The following is a 17,411-nucleotide window of genomic DNA, read 5'->3' as shown; positions in this document are numbered from 1 at the left end:
CACCACACGTTTATTTGCACTTATACTTCTCTGGTCGTTAACTTTAACATACTTGACCGAAAGTAAAAAAAAACATAATATCGTAAAATATGTTTCTGTTCAAGTGGCGAAGAGATTCGCGTTCAAGTTGCGGGTGAGGACACGCCGGTATCTGGCGTCATCAGCGGGGTGGACGAGTGCGGATGGCTCGTGGTGCGGTCGGACGCGGGTCACGTTCGCGTCACGCCCGACGGCAACACGTTCGATATCATGCGCGGCCTTATTGCGCCCAAATTATAACTATTTTAAATATTATGACTAGTGTTGTACATACTCCATGTAGCGCCACTGATAGAAGTCCTTGTAAACATGGAAATTTCTTGAATTTGATTGGTGTACCTTTTTCTCTGTTGTCGGTTTCATAATTACTGAGGTGTTTACAAGTTTCAAATATTTTATTTTAATTCACGTAATGCATGCTTTGATACCACGCGTCCATCTTTTACTGTTAAAATTGTCTTCGTGTATATTCTATGTCTACCTGGAAAGGTTCTACAAAATTCATCGTAAATAGCAAGGTTAGGTTTTTGTGTTTATGCCGTGTATGCTATGCCCACGAAAGTGTGTTAACACATGTCGTGTGTTATTCTATATAACACAATCACTCCCTTTATCTGCATGTAACGATGACAATAGGATCGAGGTAATAAAATATCACAAAATTAAGATCTCAACTAAGTAAAGCGCGGTGTAGAGTAATATGCCTCTATTACTAGGATCCTATTCGGGTTCGGAATAATATAAGTTTCTCAGATTTCTCTCGAGTTTAAACTTGCGAGCGAGGGCGATTGTCCTCCTCTATCAAAAAATATTTTTTAGTAAAAGTATAAAAAGGATTTTAGTCGGGTAGTCCTACCATATGTTGATTTAAGTTTTTGTTATTTACATATTTATGGTGTTTGCAAATTATTATTTTTTGTTAAATTTTTGAAGTTTTTAGAGACCCATTTATTAGATCTTGTATATGCTCTATCTACAGACTAAACTCTAGTTATAATTTATTTAAATAAAAAAATCTAATTGTAATTTATTTAAATAAAAAAATTATTGTTAAAATAATAGGTTAGGTTTTGTTTATTTATAGATCTCATTTTAATGTTATTGGGTTTTCCTGTAAATGGCTATGATTATCTTTTAACTTTGTTATGAGATTATGTCTTTAATACTTGTTTAAATTGATGGCAATTCAGGTGACACAGTACTCTGAATTAAGAAACATAAATTAGGTGATACTTGATACATTAAATTATAAGTTATTCTCATATATACCTATTAGTAAATCTTCCTTCATTGAGAGCACTACCAGGTGGCAGTGTTGCTATTGTCCAGTAACTTATATTATCTTTAGGACTGTTTTGTTTAAAACAAGAATCAGAAGTGGGATGGGTGGAATCGGAGAAAATTAAAAGTGGACAGACCTACTTCTTCTCAAGCGAAAGCTTGTAAATTGCGTTGTGAGTAAATAAGCCCAATTTCCTTCCAGATGTTATATCACTGGAATAGTGAACTCTATTAATATTTATATTCGCCCTGAAAAGTGGGCTTTGGTATTACGAATAAGATAGTTTAGCTGCGCCATATCACTGCCACTTAGCTGTAATTTAAGACATTTATAGTTATACATTCATAATAAAAAGGTTTGTTGTTTATTCAATTAGGCGTTACTTTGCGGAAATCCATAATTATACAAATGATTTAGGTTTTCTTTAGTGTTAATTCCGCCAATATTTGTCTTTAAAACAATTCGACACGTGTTTTGCCTCTACACGAGGCATCCTCAGGACGTGCTGTCTCGCCAAAATCTGGCACGAGACTGAATCAAATGAGTCGGAAGCCGCTCTTTTATACCCTCGTCCCATGAAATGACGCGCTGTGATTGGTCGGCTGTTGTGACGTATTACCCCCGGAAGAGACACGTAACAAAGGTGATGGGACTAAATTTGTTTGTTCATTCAACAATGTAAACATGTTATTTTTGTGTTTTATTATTTCTAATTGCTCTAACACATTTAAGCGAAATCCTTTTTCACATGTATGTAAAATATTAAAATTATTATTGTTTCCGAGTGAGTGACCTGTATCAATTAAATGTTTCGCGAAGTGTGATTTTTCGGGATGATTGACATTGTGATTCGTTCGGAAGGACACATTAATATTGTTTTTCCTAAATAATTTAGCTATTTTATCCGATATTGGACCAATATATGTCAAACTACCCACATATTTGGTATTTGATTGTGGTGGGGCGGGATAAAGTTCTGAATTAATTAGATGTTTTTGTTTATTTTTAATTAATTTGTTCACTAACTGTTTTGTATAGCCGTTGGAAACCGCGATTTGGTATATTATATTAAGTTCTTTCGCGAAGCTGTCACGGGACAGTGGGACTGACATTAATCTGTGAACATAGCAGCGGAAGGCCGCTAGTTTATGTTGTACGGGGTGGCAAGATGACGCAGGAATAGTAATATCTGTATATGACGGCTTTCTATAGATTTGGAATTCTAATTTATTGTTTACTCTTGTTAATTGTAAATCCAAAAAATTTAGAGATTAAAAATTAGATTAAAGGAACATATTGCCGCATTTAGGAAAAATCATCCCGAAAAATCCGACTTCGCGAAACATTTAATTGATACAGGTCACTCACTCGGAAACAATAATAATTTTAATATTTTACATATATGTGAAAAAGGATTTCGCTTAAATGTGTTAGAGCAATTAGAAATAATAAAACACAAAAATAACATGTTTACATTGTTGAATGAACAAACAAATTTAGTCCCATCACCTTTGTTACGTGTCTCTTCCGGGGGTAATACGTCACAACAGCCGACCAATCACAGCGCGTCATTTCATGGGACGAGGGTATAAAACAGCGGCTTCCGGCTCATTTGATTCAGTCTCGTGCCAGATTTTGGCGAGACAGCACGTCCTGAGGATGCCTCGTGTAGAGGCGAAACACGTGTCGAATTGTTTTAAAGACAAATATTGGCGGAATTAAGACTAAAGAAAACCTAAATCATTTGTATAGGTTTGTTGTTTTTATCTGGGTAATTATAAACAGAGGTGGGTATAACTTAATTAATTATCGTTATTATCTGTGTCATAACGAGACGTGTTACGAACAAGCTACCTACTTTGTCCGTGTGGAAAACGATTAAACAGCGCTCTCTATGGAACGTTTCGTAATTTTTTCTAGATAAAACACCCTTTGGTAATCCTCAATCTTTTATTTACTATTGGTAAATTTCATCATAATCGGTTTGGTAACTATTCCGTGAAAACGACAGATAGAGCTTTCATATTCGTAGCACATTGCGTTAATCTGCTTATGTGTAGAAATTATGATAAACTAAAAAGTAAAAAACTTCCTCGTGAAGCCACATGTACAGATAACTCGCGAGTTGAATGCAGAGTTCAGGACTGCGATAAGTGCTGTGACCTAATTATTATTGATGACCATAATCATGATGTGTCATTAATTCATTCATCGTGTGTCGATAAATTGAAACAATGCAAAGTAAACCATTATACACAAATTTTTTTTACCTAAATCTGCTGCCTTTCTTCAACACACATGTCTAATAGTATAATACGCACCTAGGGAGAAAAATAGGTCATTATCACCCGCGGAATATACAATCGCGGGTGGCAATGTCCTACTTATCTCACGTGGTGCGTATAAGATTTTATTCCCACCTAATTCCCTTCCCGTCTTGCTGGGAGAGAATCGGCCTCTTTTGTCTCTCGTACCAGGGACTAAAAGACAGCTTTTACATCGAGGTGGGGAAAAAAAAACAATTTCTCGTGCTTGGCAGTAAATCAAAACTCGTTTATGGAACGCGATATCACGGTTAGTGTACGATAATAATTGTAAACGACGGCACATCACTACATAGTAGGCGCGCGAGGCGAAGCGTGCGGACAGCGGGGGGATGCTCCCGCTCCCTACCTCAGGTCCCGACTGCGTTCAACTTGCGTATTAACTTTAGATACTGTCGATAAATAATAGTGCCGGAAGATATGTGCTACTTGCAGTGCTCACCTGCTTAAGGGAAATGAGTTTAACATTTATTGTACGTTAATGTTTAACGAAAGGTGAGCCTATCCGACCAGGTGAAATTTGCAGGCACGAGATAGTGCTTTACGTGGAAAAATAAATCTTGATATTTATGATAAATTGACTAATTTCAATTTTTCAAATATAATTTAGAGAGCTACTTGAATAATTTTAGTAAGGCATGTGAAATGTGGCTGTCGCGAATGAATGAATTGTTATTGGCCAGTACGTATTTATCGTTTCTAATAAATAAATTCACGCTAGAAGTAGATCATATTATTCGATATAAATGACGTATGACCACAAAGGCGCAGAAGAAAGTTTACTAAAGAATTATTTACATACTTTTTTTTTTTTTTATAAGATTTTATGGCCTGGTAACGAGACCTTTAAGACAAAGTTTATTATAGAAATATTTACGTACCTACTTGTTTAATTCATATTATTTTATAAGTACATAGTGAATGACATTCCAACTAGCAATTTAGAATAATCTTTACGTAGTGTCATAATAAAATGTATATGTACACAGATCCTTCAGTATGTATATTCATTGAAATTTCTTGCTTGTTTTCAATATAGTAAGTATGTAATGTTTAGTGTTATACTGGTTATTGTGATATTATATTGTCTTGAATTTTATGAGGTTTCAGCAAAAATAATATATATTTCATTTTGTTATAGAAGTACAAGTGTTATACTGGCTTTAATTTTTTCTAATAATAGCCACTAGTTAAATTTTAAATGTTACGACAACGTACTGGCATTTTGTTTCTAATAGGTTTAGCTGTTCATTACGAAGTGTGCATTTAATTGAAGATATATTTATTGTTCGATTCTTGCAACGTAAATTTTGTTGATTTAGTATAATTTTCCCATTTCTGATGTTATAAAAGTCATATTAAACTTCACTAAATTATTTCCTTGCTTGTCACGCATTAAAATGCGACTGAGGTGAATCGATAAGAAATGAGTCCTGAAAATAGCCAAGTTGATTACTAGATTAGACTTTACGTCAAGACAGTTTCATACATTATTTGCAAGTTTATTATATTATTAAACCTTTTTACATTTTGTATATTCCAATATTTTTTGTGGATAGCAAAATGTAAGAATAATATAAGAATAAATATCACATTACATTTTTGTGTAATGTTAGTGCCACCTGCTCCGTGGGTAGTGGGTATGTCGATGTTACGTACTCTTTGGCACTTTGGATGTAAGGCCAACGAGAAGAGATAAAGAATGTAAACAGTGTTCAAAACATTTTCATCGATCTCTATGAATATTGAAAGGAGTTGTTATATTTCAAAGGTTGTCTAGAGCTGCCAGGCTGTGATTCCATATTTAAAATCAACAATTACTCACAATAACGGCAAAAAACAAGAATAAAACTAATAGTAACGGGTTAATAATAACAAAGAACTAAGTAAATATGGAATAAAAATATGTATGTATCACTTCGATCGCAATCCAAACAGATATGAACTTGATGACACAAAATGGCGGACCAAATGTTGATTGTTAACTGCGGTATTAGCTGCTTTTCTGTACCACGAGACTCGCAAAGACAGCTGTCGTCGACCAACTGACGCCATTACTGCTTACGAGTGATAAGAACAGAGATTATAATCACTCGCTATTACAACGTAACTTAGTAACGGCCCGTTTGTTTACATTGTTTTTCTTGACTCGCTGGCCTTAGTATAGTTTAATTCTTAGATAATTTATATGTCTAGATAGTCTCTTGCTGTTAGACAACTGATAAAAGAGACCAGGAATATTTGTTTAGTGTGCGTGACAAGTTACGCCTTACACTCGGCGATTTGTATGTCACATTGTGTTAGTATGCGTGAATTGCTCAAAATAGAAGCTAGTTATAAACTCAATTTTTTTGACGTTTCCACAGCTACTACAGTCTATCTAACCATATAAATGATGTAAGGTTTAATTTTTGTAGTCAAATTTTAGAACTTTTCGGCCCAGTATCATACCATACCCCTCGTTTGTAACAAATTTATAATCTACAAGTAATGTTGTGTGAATTATAATTTATAGAGTAAAAAGGGGTGTAAAGGTTTGGTTATGGTATGTGTTCTAGGTAGATAATTCGTGAGTATACAATGTAATAAATACCTAAATGATAATATAATAATGCAGTTACTTTTCGTCCATTCATTAGGGATTGTACCTTGTTAATGTAGATAGTGTTGATAATAGTGAAATATATTTGTTGATTTTATACATGTTTAAGGTTTACTTACTAACGGCCGTTCCCAATATTCAGTCTATCTCTTACTTGAGATAAAAATCGTAACTATCGTTGACTTTTCTGTCCCAATAATCTTATTGACGGTAACTCAACTTATCCGTGCACGTTGTCTGTCAATGGGACGACGTATATAGCTTACCAGCGATATAAAGTTTGTGTGGAAATTGCTAATCACGCGTCCCAATATAAGGCGATAAGAATGATTTATCGGGTATATTGGGACAGCTTCATCTTGACAGTAGAAGGTAGTTATTTATCTCTGTATCTGTAGATAGTATATTGGGAACGGCCGTTAATAACATTTCGGAAATCATATATTATCTAGGTGCAGTCAAACGTTATATTTACAAGCAATGTGGGTAACTTTTATGGTTTTATTATGGTGTAAACTGTAAACGATTAACGATACTTTGGTATTCGCCTATGTCTTTGACGCATAGAAATGCTTTGAGGTGTTGTGACTTTCGTTTAAGTCTGAAGATATTAAAGCTGTGACGATATTTATGCGGTTGACTTTACCTTTACCGGTTGTTATTGTTAATAATATTAAATACCTAGTAATAGATCAATGAACTTACAATTTATACTATGAATGGACGTAGTTCCTGAAAAACGTTCCAAGCCACTAACATCACACTTTAAGGAATTCGTGTTTAAAGTTTAATAAATATTAGTGTATTCCATACATGTGGGTTGGGCTACTAAGTCATGATGTCACTTTAAGAGTGACAGTAGGGCTGCCACTTTTTGTCAGTCCGTTAATATGAATCACATGACCAGTTTTTTGTTCTTAACACAATTTCGACATGATTGTGGTTTGAATCGTTATTCTGGAATTATGTCCAATTATTTACTAGATTATATTCTGTTATTATTTATTTTCTCGCTTAATATTTCAAATTAAATATGCCTATTTCTTGAGTTACTTTTAGAAATATTTATTATGTGTACGGGGTTTCTTATAAACAATAAATTCTAGTAGTTATATTCCCTTTATATTATATCGATGTTGTTGTGTGGAATTCCGGTAAAATATTTATGCATTGTTATGTTCTACTGTTGTGAAGACTCAAATAAAAAATTCTCACCAAAATTGGTTTTATTCGACGAATATAATAAAAAGAGCAATGATATGTCATGATATATGTAAAAAAAAACGTGCGTCATGCGACTCGAATTGTTATTCGGTAGGGTTCCGTAATAGTTTTTGCGTTTTGCGCGTACATACCGACATACAAACAGAAAAAATTATATAAAGTACTTTAATGGATTCGATAATTTTTTTAGAACATCTACAGCAAGTATTCTATTATTTGTAAAAGCTGTATTACGTTAGAAAAAATTAACGTAGTACAGCTTTTACAAATATATATACTTAACAGGTATTTATAACATATTGGGTAGGTGTCTCATTGGGAATTGTAACATCCATGTTATTTATAAATTACTAGCTGACCCGACAGACGTTGTTCTGTCAATAAACGGTTCGAGAGATATGGTAAATGTGTGGGTGAGTGCGTGGGTGGGATCGTGACACTACAAACTATATATGTAAACCTTCCTTGAGCTTCAACGAATCTATTACAAAATATTTCATTGAGTTCGGTCGAATAGATTAGGGAACATACAAACATACATTCTTTTTTACACATATAGATAGCAGTGTACCTACTTTTACTATAATTGTACTAACATCGTTGTATTCTTCATTATATTTTATAAAATCTCCAAAAATTATTACTCGCTGAAATAATAAAAAATACCCATGTGTATTGATGTTAACATTTTAGGTACATTCTATCAAGCACCAAAAACAATACTAAACTATACCTTATATATTAATAATCATCAGCATTATCAAATCTAAATGAGAACATAGGAACACCGCGACTGCCCGTCCCCCGGATCGTGAATATAGCCCCTCCCAGAGGTTCTTTCACGTCGCTCTGCGCTTTAGACGATGTGACGAACAATTCGTCGAGGTTGGGCCCACCCCAGCACACAGAGGTGATGTGAGACACTGGTAGCTTGTAGCCGTACACCACCTGTCTTGCATCTGGGTCTACGTGTAATACCTGAGATAAAAAAAACGCTTATCAGTAAAAAAGTTGCCCAGAAACAAATACAATTTTCTCTGGCAAAACGCATCCAGTGATAAAAGAGTAATGGTGTACACATATTTACGTTGACCTAAAAGATCGTAGAGTAATCTCGCATCGAATCCAGAAGTTTATCAACCGCTGCCCTCGCCATTCCATATGTCTAATAAAAATAACTTTATTCTGCGGCTAGGTTCATAGAACGCTAACTCGACGTCAGTTGCTAAAAATATTCAAGGTTTGTGACAAAACCAAACTATCAGATGAAGGGTCGGCAACAGGCGGACCGCTATAGGTTGAACCTGGGAGCACAAAACTAAAAAAACTGGCTCAAGACCGTCGGTGCAGATTCTAACATTAATTTTAGGCCTTGTGTTTTATGATTCTGAATTTTATTTGAAACGATACAATAAATACGTAGCACTTAATTACTATCAGTTATTTTTTCTGGACCTCGTTAAATTTTCCCACAGGTTCCGGAATTCACCTTAACTACTTGAGGACCCCTGTAATAGGTGTTGACGCATAGCCATTTACGGTACAGGATGGTGGTATAGAGTGATTTGCGACGAGTATTTAAATTATGACAACAAAAGAATACGTACAACTGATTTAATGTACGTGGCAAGCCTACAATACGAGCACCGATACGCAATGCAGCGAACCGTTACCCAATCGTTGCTCCAGCGGTTTTTTTGCACTGTATGAAATGTAATTGTTGAGGTTGCCATACTCTCGGACTATGCAAGCCAAGAACGCCTTTTTCGATTAAATAGTAAGAGGATGAATAAAAATTTCATGTCCTATAATTAAAGTATTATTATTAATATTGGAAAAAATTAAAGATTGTAGTAGGTCAAGTAGATACTCACAACGCCACCGAACCTGAGCGCAACCCAGAGATGACCCTCGCTGTCGATTGTCATTCCGTCTGGGATCGCGTCTTCGTAGCCATAGCTAGTGATGTCTACTATTGTTCGTCTGCCACCTGATATTGACAATTATTATTGTACAGATAACAGCGCTTTCGGCTTCACTAATACCTACTGTGCGGCACCGCACTGTAATGGGCTGGGCGTATCCCTTATCTACAGTGAGACGAACTGTCTTGTTCGTCACGTCAATCTAATAATATAATATTCAATGGACTAGAGACACAGGTGATGCGATACTTATCGATAAATACACACTTTTCTTCGTTCATCGATAAGTAAGGTAACACTCGCGTCGGTCCCTACTGCACCGATGTTTTGTAGGTTGAAGGTAATTTGCACATTTTTTTTAGTTTTTTTTTTTGTTTTAGTAATAATAAAGGGATATTAATTTATTTTCTACGAAAATTCGAGGATTTTTCAGTTTCTCCATATTTGAATGTTGTTTTAATCACGGGGCGACTCAAAATATTTGGAGAAGTAAAAATCTTTGCATTTGGACACCGGGTCCTAAGAGACGGCTCCTAGCGGTGTTGTTAGGTGCTTTTATATGAATAAAATAGTACCTAGTTAATGCATTGAAATTTGAAAGTATAATTTATAGGAACTTACTTAACTCTCCTTTCTGTGTATCGAAGTCAAACGCCTCAATCCTCTGCGTCGGCGAGTCGACGTAATATAGGATCGAGTTATTGAGAGCCCACGCGAGCCCGTTTGAAATTGAGGCGGGCTTTATGTGTATCTTAGGATCTACGAACTTGTCCTGCTCAATACTGAACAAAATAGCTTTGTCTGGCAATACGTCGTCACCATTCTGTGGTCCTTTGGTACCTGAAAATGGTCTTTATGTAGTATGTCTGTACGATTGGGCACACAATGAAATTTCTGGATAAAGAAAAAAAAGCCAAATATTTTAATTATATAAGTAGATCCAATAGTAAGTAAATAGATTTTAAAAGCAGGTTCCAACATTGGGGTAGCAAAGCGTGTATTTCTGTATTTATCCTTATCTACTTATATGAAGCAAAGAGAAATCGAATGAAGAGGAAGAAAGAAAAGACTCATTGTTTCGGTCATTACTATAATCTTAGATCATCCATGCAGACTGTGACACTGAAAACGTCGACACAAATTGAGGTTGACAGTTAACTTCTATTTGAGCAATGCACGCTCACCAACACAAAGAGACAAACAAATCGAAAATTTAAGATGCAACTTGTCACGCACACTAAAGTTATAAACCTAACTTGTTTTCATCGGTTGTCTAGCAGCAAGAGGCTCTGTCTAGACGTATAAATTATCTAAGACTATAATATGTAAGTAATATTTTGGTGAATTTTATTAGAATAATCAGTCTATTCAATTTCACAGCCCATGAAATATTGTTCAGTGCACCTCCCCAGAATCTTCCTTCGACGTCTGCTTTGCCCTCGTTGATGACGTTATCGGGCAGTCCCTGGTCCACGGTGGTGAGCAGTCTCAGCGCTGCATCACCAGCCACCTCCCAGTCCAGCAGGTACAGTGCGGATCGCACCGACACCAACAGTCTGCGTGAGCCCGCCACGAGGCACACCACGTTCACTTGACCGTAACCTGTGACAAAGTTAAATTGTTTCATATTCCACCGAACTCATCCTTTGAATGTTGTCGTTGATTGCAACATCAACTTACTAGATCTTTTATTATTTCAAGTTTTTCTGACCAGAGCGCTCATTAGTTCTTATTGTCATAAAGTTTACAATGCTATTCGGAAAAATAAATAAATTTGAACCGAGGGGATGTCCATGTGCGGTTTCCCTTAAAAATCCCTTGAAACAATGTAGGTATAATTTTATTTTTAATTAATTTAATTTTCGTGAATTTAATGTGCGGTTACTGGATCATGTTATTGACTGCTCATTGGGATGGTTGCTTCAATTCCATTTTCACACTGCCCAGCATACACTAGGTGAATGACAAGAATATTTGCCTCGTCGTGCGTATTAGATCTAGTTTTATTTCTGATAAATGTCTCAAGCAATTAAAAAATAAGCGAAGACGACGTCTGCGGTAGTGGACCGCGGATAGCGAAAAGAAAATTTCTTGTCAGATTGTGGCACATATATTTTATCGACATCGGGTAGTCACAACCAAGAATTCAAGAAGAAAGAACCAATTCTTCTGCGATTTCTTTGCATATATCTTCCATTTGCTTCTCCACATTAAACTGACGTCGTAAAACTCATGGCTTTAAATTGTTATCTCTGGCTGAGATTAACTTCAGGAATTGGAGCATCATTGAGTTCAAAAATCACATCTGGTAGCAATTATTTTCCATGGGATTCTCGCCTTAAGAGTGACTTGCGGATCTATAAGGATAGGATAAGATTGTCGAGGAATATATAATATAAAATATTTTGAGCTGATGTTTATGGTGCCCTGCGAGACCTAATGTCATATTCATTTGTTTATGGGCAACCGCTTCTAGATACGGTAGGCATATCGTGGAAGATGATTTTTGTGACTTGATTTGCAAATGAGCATGCATGGCGGTAATAAGGTCGTTTACCCTGTTGACATAACTACTGAATAGTAAATTAATTACATTACCGATGTGCTTCGTAGATATATTGCCCGTAGAGTAATCCAATCGGTGAATGTTTTGTCGAAGAACGTCGACGAACAACAACGACTGTGTCTCAGCGTCCCACACAGGACTCTCCGCATGCTTGAACACCGCTGGCTTGTCCGGGTTGCTACTTGATGACACCTATTCAGTTAATAATAAAAATACCATAGATGACAGCACCGACCTATTGCAACTTTTCACCAGTGGGAGGCTCCTTTGCATAAGATGCCGGCTAGATTATGGGTACCACAACGGCACCTATTTCTGCCGTGAAGCAGTAATGTAAAAACATAAATGTGTTTCGGTCTGAAGGGCGCCGTAGCTCGTGAAATTACTGTGCAAATAAGAGTTAACATCTTATGTCTCAAGGTGACGAAACGACGTTATATTATGGATACCTTATCTTGTGACAAGTGCCGGTTGGTCGTGAATGAGTGCCTGAGTTTTTGTGTTAACACCCTAGATTCAATTGATAATGTCAGTTTAGCACTTCTTTGTAGGCAATCATTCGACGAAGAGGAAATTTTCAAGGCGAAACGCTTGCTGTTTGAGACGATTCCACAGAGACTCGTCAAAAGAAAGGGTGAGGATCGAAAACAGAAAAATATAGAGGATATCATTAGTGTTTTACGAAGTACAGAGCCCGATGATATTCCAACTTTTGTGGCTAAAGACCTACACAAGCTGCCGCCCGTTACTTTCGATCATATTGATGTGACACGCCTTTTGAAGGATATTGTTACCCTGCAGAGTCAGGTGCGGGCTCTTCAAGAGAAGCAGGAGGAGTATATGACAAAAAAAGATTTTGAAATTTCCGTTAGAGACTACGAAAAGAAGAAAATTGTGTCTGAGGCTGAAGCAGGAGAGACTGAACCTTATGTCAATACCAAGAGAGGCGGTTTTTGCTTGCAAGATAGCTACGACTCAACAAGTGGCCCGATGGGGTTAATGACCGGCCTTTCAAATGGCACACCGCCGAACGTGACAATGCAAAAACGAGTTCCCGCGCAACCGTCACCGTCTTACGCGTGTGTGGCAGCGGTGCCGACCAGTAAACCTATCTCTGTCACGCCCGTTCAACGAGTGAATCAAGTAGAAGCGCACGCGTCACCGCCAGCTGATGCGATGATGTCATGTAATGCAATGAATTGCGAACCGAGTGGCGCGGAAACGCAAAATAACAACGAAGGAGAGTGGGTTCGTGTCGTAAGGCGTAAGTCATCGCGATTTAAAGGAACGAGAGGTACAGCGACGGTAGACTCCTCAACAAAACTAAAAGCAGCGGACTTACAAATCCCGTTATATATTTATAATGTTTCGAAGGAAAACACGGAGCGTGATGTCGCGGAATATGTATATGGAAAGACGCAGATAAATATTGTGCCTGAAAAGGTACCTATGAAATCGTCTAGAGATTACAATTCTTTTAAATTTTATATACCTAGAAGTAAATTATTATTATTTACGGACAGTAAATTATGGCCAGAAGGTATATATTTTAGAAGATATATATTATTTAGACATGGAAAAAAGGCCATAGTAAATCCAGAAAAAGTGGACATTAATAATGGATCTAAACAAAATTAGAGGGAACAAACATACACTAAAGCTAGTTAGCTATAACTGTAAGTCCTTGAAGCGGTCGGTGGACAGCGTGAGGAGCCTATGCGGATCTGCGGATGTAGTCGCACTCCAGGAGACCTGGCTGCTGCCGTTTGAACTTACCTACCTTAGCACCATTCACGACGAGTTTGAGTCTACGGGTACATCGGCTGTGGATACGGGAGCCGGCATTCTACGTGGCCGTCCCCACGGAGGAGTCGCGCTGTTATGGCGTAAGAATGTGTTTTCGTCCGTGTCTATAGTGAAGTGCGACAGCGTTAGGTTGTGCGCCCTCAAATGTCAGGTACGTGAGCACTCGATGCTATTTTTTTCTGTGTATATGCCTACAGACTGCCCGGATAATTTAGCGGAATTTACAGAGTGCTTGAGTGAAATTAATGCAATTATTGAAGACTGCGGTATTAGTATGGTTTTTATGTTAGGCGACTTTAACGCACACCCTGGGGAATTATTTTTTAATGAATTGATACAGTTTTGTGGCGAGCAATCATGGGTGTGTGCAGACTACGAACTGTTGTCAAATAAAAGCGATGTATTTACATATACTAGTGATATTCACGGCTGCTCGCGATGGCTAGACCACTGCCTTGTAACGAGTATGGCTAGAAAATACGTTGATCGTATAAACATAGTGAACAATGTGTCGTGGTCTGATCATTATCCTGTAGAGGTTTATTGTAAACTCAATTTATTTCACACTCGTCTAGAAAGCGCGCAATCGACGGCTTTTAATAAAATAAGTTGGGGACGTAGGGACACTGATCAGATTAGTCTGTATACTGAGTTTTGTAACAATAGGTTGAAGATGGTAGACTTTCCCGTAGAGATGGTAGATTGCTGTAATGAACTATGTAACGACCCGGAACATAAACGGATCTTAGAACAATGGTACGAGGATATTACAAGCATACTACAGGATGCGGCAATATATAGTCATAGAGCTACCCAGCGACATAAAAAAAAGATATATCACTGGGTGGAACAAGCATGTGAGACCGGCTCATGCGAAGGCTCGTCTCTGTTTTCAGTCATGGGTGTGGGCTGGGAGGCCGTCTTGTGGGGTCTTGTACGACGAGATGCGGGAATCTCGCAAGGTATTTAAAAATAAACTTAAATGGTGCCAGAACAACGAGGAGCAAATCAAAATGGACATGTTAGCCACATCGTACGAGACTAAGCACTTCGGCAAGTTCTGGCAGCACACCAATAGACTGAATGCAAGGGCGAATCTTCCGAGTGAAGTAGGTGGAGTGAGCGGATCTCAAAAGATTGCTAATATGTTTAGGGAGCAATTTAAAGTGGAGCCTCTTAAAATACCCTTTACGAACAACGATGCTGAGGACATCGTGGTTAACAGGGAAGTCTTGGTGCGTTTTACGCTTACTGAAGTCAAGGGAGCACTAAAGAGTATGAAACATGGAAAGTCACCGGGACACGATGGCCTGAGCATCGAGCACTTAAGGTATGCGGGTTCGCACCTTCCCAGAGTCCTCAAATTGCTCTACAACCTATGTATTAACCACAGTTACCTGCCAGAAGCCATGATGAAGACAGTAGTAGTGCCCATTATCAAAAACAGAACAGGTGATGCGGCGGATGGATCCAACTACAGGCCGATATCGCTGGCGACGATAGTGGCTAAGGTGCTGGACAGTTTGATGGATGCACAGCTAAGTAAATCAATTAAAATACACGACGCTCAGTTCGGCTTTCAGCCTGAACTCTCTACGGAAAGCGCAATCCTGTGCCTCAAGCAAACTGTGCGGTACTATACCGACAGGAAAACTCCTGTTTATGCCTGTTTTTTGGATCTATCCAAAGCTTATGACCTAGTAGCTTACGACGTCTTGTGGCATAAGCTCGAAAAGGAATCAGCTTTGAGACCCGAACTGATTTCATTGTTTAAATACTGGTATGGTAACCAAACTAATGTGGTTAGGTGGGGTAATGAACTTAGTGACCCATATAAAATGGAGTGTGGAGTGAGACAGGGAGGGCTGACGTCCCCTGGGCTGTTTAATTTGTATGTGAACCAGCTGATTGAGGGGCTCGGTGGAGCTGGTGTCGGGTGTTCAATAGATGGCATACGCATGAATAACCTTAGCTACGCCGACGACATGGTTCTACTGAGCCCCTCAGTTGGGGGTCTTAAAAGGTTGCTGCAACTCTGTGAGGAGTATGCCGGGATGAATGGACTCAGTTACAACGCCAAAAAAAGCGAGTTCCTTATTTTCAGGGGAAAGAACAAACTATCCAGCTTTAAACCAAAGATACAATTATGTGGTAATCCCCTGAAGCAAGTGACTGAGTTCAAGTATCTCGGTCATGTAGTAACCGACAGCCTGAGGGATGATAGTGACATGGAACGAGAGCGCCGGGCTCTGTCGGTCCGAGGCAATATGTTGGCCCGCAGATTTGCGCGCTGTACTGGGCAAGTAAAGCTGACCTTATTCAGGGCTTACTGCCAGTCATTTTACACGTGCAGTCTGTGGATGGACTACAGGCAGCGGACCTATGGTGCCTTGCGTGTTCAATATAACAATGTGCTGAGAGCGGTGTTGAGGAAGCCTCGACACTGCAGTGCGTCGGCAATGTTTGCGGATGCTCGCGTGGATGATTTCTACGCGATCATGCGCAAGCGTGCCGCGTCCATGATGCGCAGGCTAATGAGTAGTACCAACACTCTTCTCAGCGCATTGGCCAGGAAACTAGATAGTCCTCTCTGGAGGTGCTGGGGGGGTGCGCACATAGGCGCCAAGAGGCTCCCTCGGGTTTTTTAGTTATAGTTTTTAGTTATAGAATTAGTTGTTAAGCTAGAAATAAGTACCTACTAACATAGTTTTAAGTTATTTGTCATACTAACACAGTTATGGGTCTAATGGCCTGAAATAAAAGTTTATTATTATTATTATTATTATAGTGCCACTCAAAATTTTTGGATTTTTCAAAAATCCTGAGTGGCACTGCATTGTAATGGGCATGGCGCATCAATTCCCATCAGCTGAACGTTCTGCTCGTCTCGTCCCGTATTTACATAAAAAAAGACGACCAAAAATCCGCGTTATCCTACATCATGACAACGCTTCTTCACACACGGCCAACAAAACTGTCATTTTTAGCTTCCGAAAAAGCACAACTCGTCACCCATCCTGCACATAGCCCCGACCTAGCACCCTGTGATTTCTGTATTTTCCCCAAAAATCACAAATTTTATGAGGGGTTCACTTTTACCAATTCCGAAGAGTCAGTGATAGCGTTCAATCCCGTTTTAAAAAATGGTTCGATCGAAAAAATGTTTAAAATGTAAAGGAGAGTGTTTTGAAAAGCACTAAACATAATATTATATTTATATAACATGTTATTTTTTTAAGTTACCCAAAACTTTTAGTGTGACCTACGTATTACTACCGTTGTGACCGCCAAATTAATTATAAGAATAATTTTGCGCAGCGGCCAAAATAATAGTTTCATAAGTAATAGCTGGCAACGGCGCCAATATCGTCTCGCTTTTTCGTTTCATCGAGTTTCGAATCACGATTAAGAAGAATAGTGAAATAATTTAAGACAAAAAATTAAACTTACCATAGATATTTTATAATACTGCATAGAATCTGCCGTCAGCGTAGTGCTGATGAGGAACAGAGTGTAAAGTAAATTAGTTTGAAACATTCTGTTTGTTTCTTTATTTGTAGGTTTCCAGTGCCACTATCGCTTTGCCGTGTAGTTTATAAAGAACTGCCATTGTTCGATGGAAAAAAAGCAACGATTACTCGCG

General features: G+C 38.0%; 2 protein-coding genes across 4 annotated transcripts in view; one reads left to right on the top strand and one right to left on the bottom strand.

Moving 5' to 3' along the window:
• LOC126970506 (biotin--protein ligase) overlaps positions 1-7,467 on the top strand; it is a 29,253-nt gene extending 21,786 nt beyond the window's left edge. For both annotated transcript variants that reach the window (XM_050816453.1, XM_050816452.1), the window contains one exon: positions 105-7,467. In XM_050816453.1, the coding sequence (XP_050672410.1) occupies positions 105-279 (175 nt within the window). In that variant the 3' untranslated portion in view covers positions 280-7,467. The remainder of the gene's footprint in view (positions 1-104) is intronic.
• On the bottom strand, positions 7,462-17,356 carry LOC126970528 (regucalcin-like). Of its 2 annotated transcripts, XM_050816493.1 has the most exons (7): positions 17,219-17,356; positions 11,995-12,154; positions 10,801-10,998; positions 10,018-10,236; positions 9,346-9,461; positions 8,205-8,449; positions 7,462-8,118 (listed from the first exon to the last, which is right to left on the bottom strand). In XM_050816493.1, exons 1-6 carry the CDS (start codon positions 17,303-17,305, stop codon positions 8,213-8,215), a joined length of 1,017 nt encoding a protein of 338 aa, XP_050672450.1. In that variant the 5' UTR covers positions 17,306-17,356; the 3' UTR covers positions 7,462-8,118; positions 8,205-8,212. The 2 variants fall into 2 exon arrangements, with proteins under 2 accessions (XP_050672450.1, XP_050672448.1); XM_050816491.1 differs by having other exon boundaries at positions 7,462-8,449.
• Positions 17,357-17,411: the final 55 nt, after the last annotated feature.

This window comes from Leptidea sinapis, chromosome 21, assembly GCF_905404315.1.
Source record: "Leptidea sinapis chromosome 21, ilLepSina1.1, whole genome shotgun sequence".
NCBI lineage: Eukaryota > Metazoa > Arthropoda > Insecta > Lepidoptera > Pieridae > Leptidea > Leptidea sinapis.
Note: the sequence above shows the minus strand (reverse complement) of the source record. Positions and strands in the feature narration are given on the sequence as shown.

Excerpts from the sequence above, each read along its gene's own strand:
- LOC126970528 (XM_050816491.1), bottom strand. The coding sequence starts at position 17,305 with ATGTTTCAAACTAATTTACTTTACACTCTGTTCCTCATCAGCACTACG. Across the intron at positions 10,999-11,994 it reads TATATCTACGAAGCACATCG|GTTACGGTCAAGTGAACGTG; the intron begins GTAATGTAATTA and ends ACTTTGTCACAG. Across the intron at positions 8,450-9,345 it reads CGCTCAGGTTCGGTGGCGTT|GTATTACACGTAGACCCAGA; the intron begins GTGAGTATCTAC and ends TTTTTATCTCAG.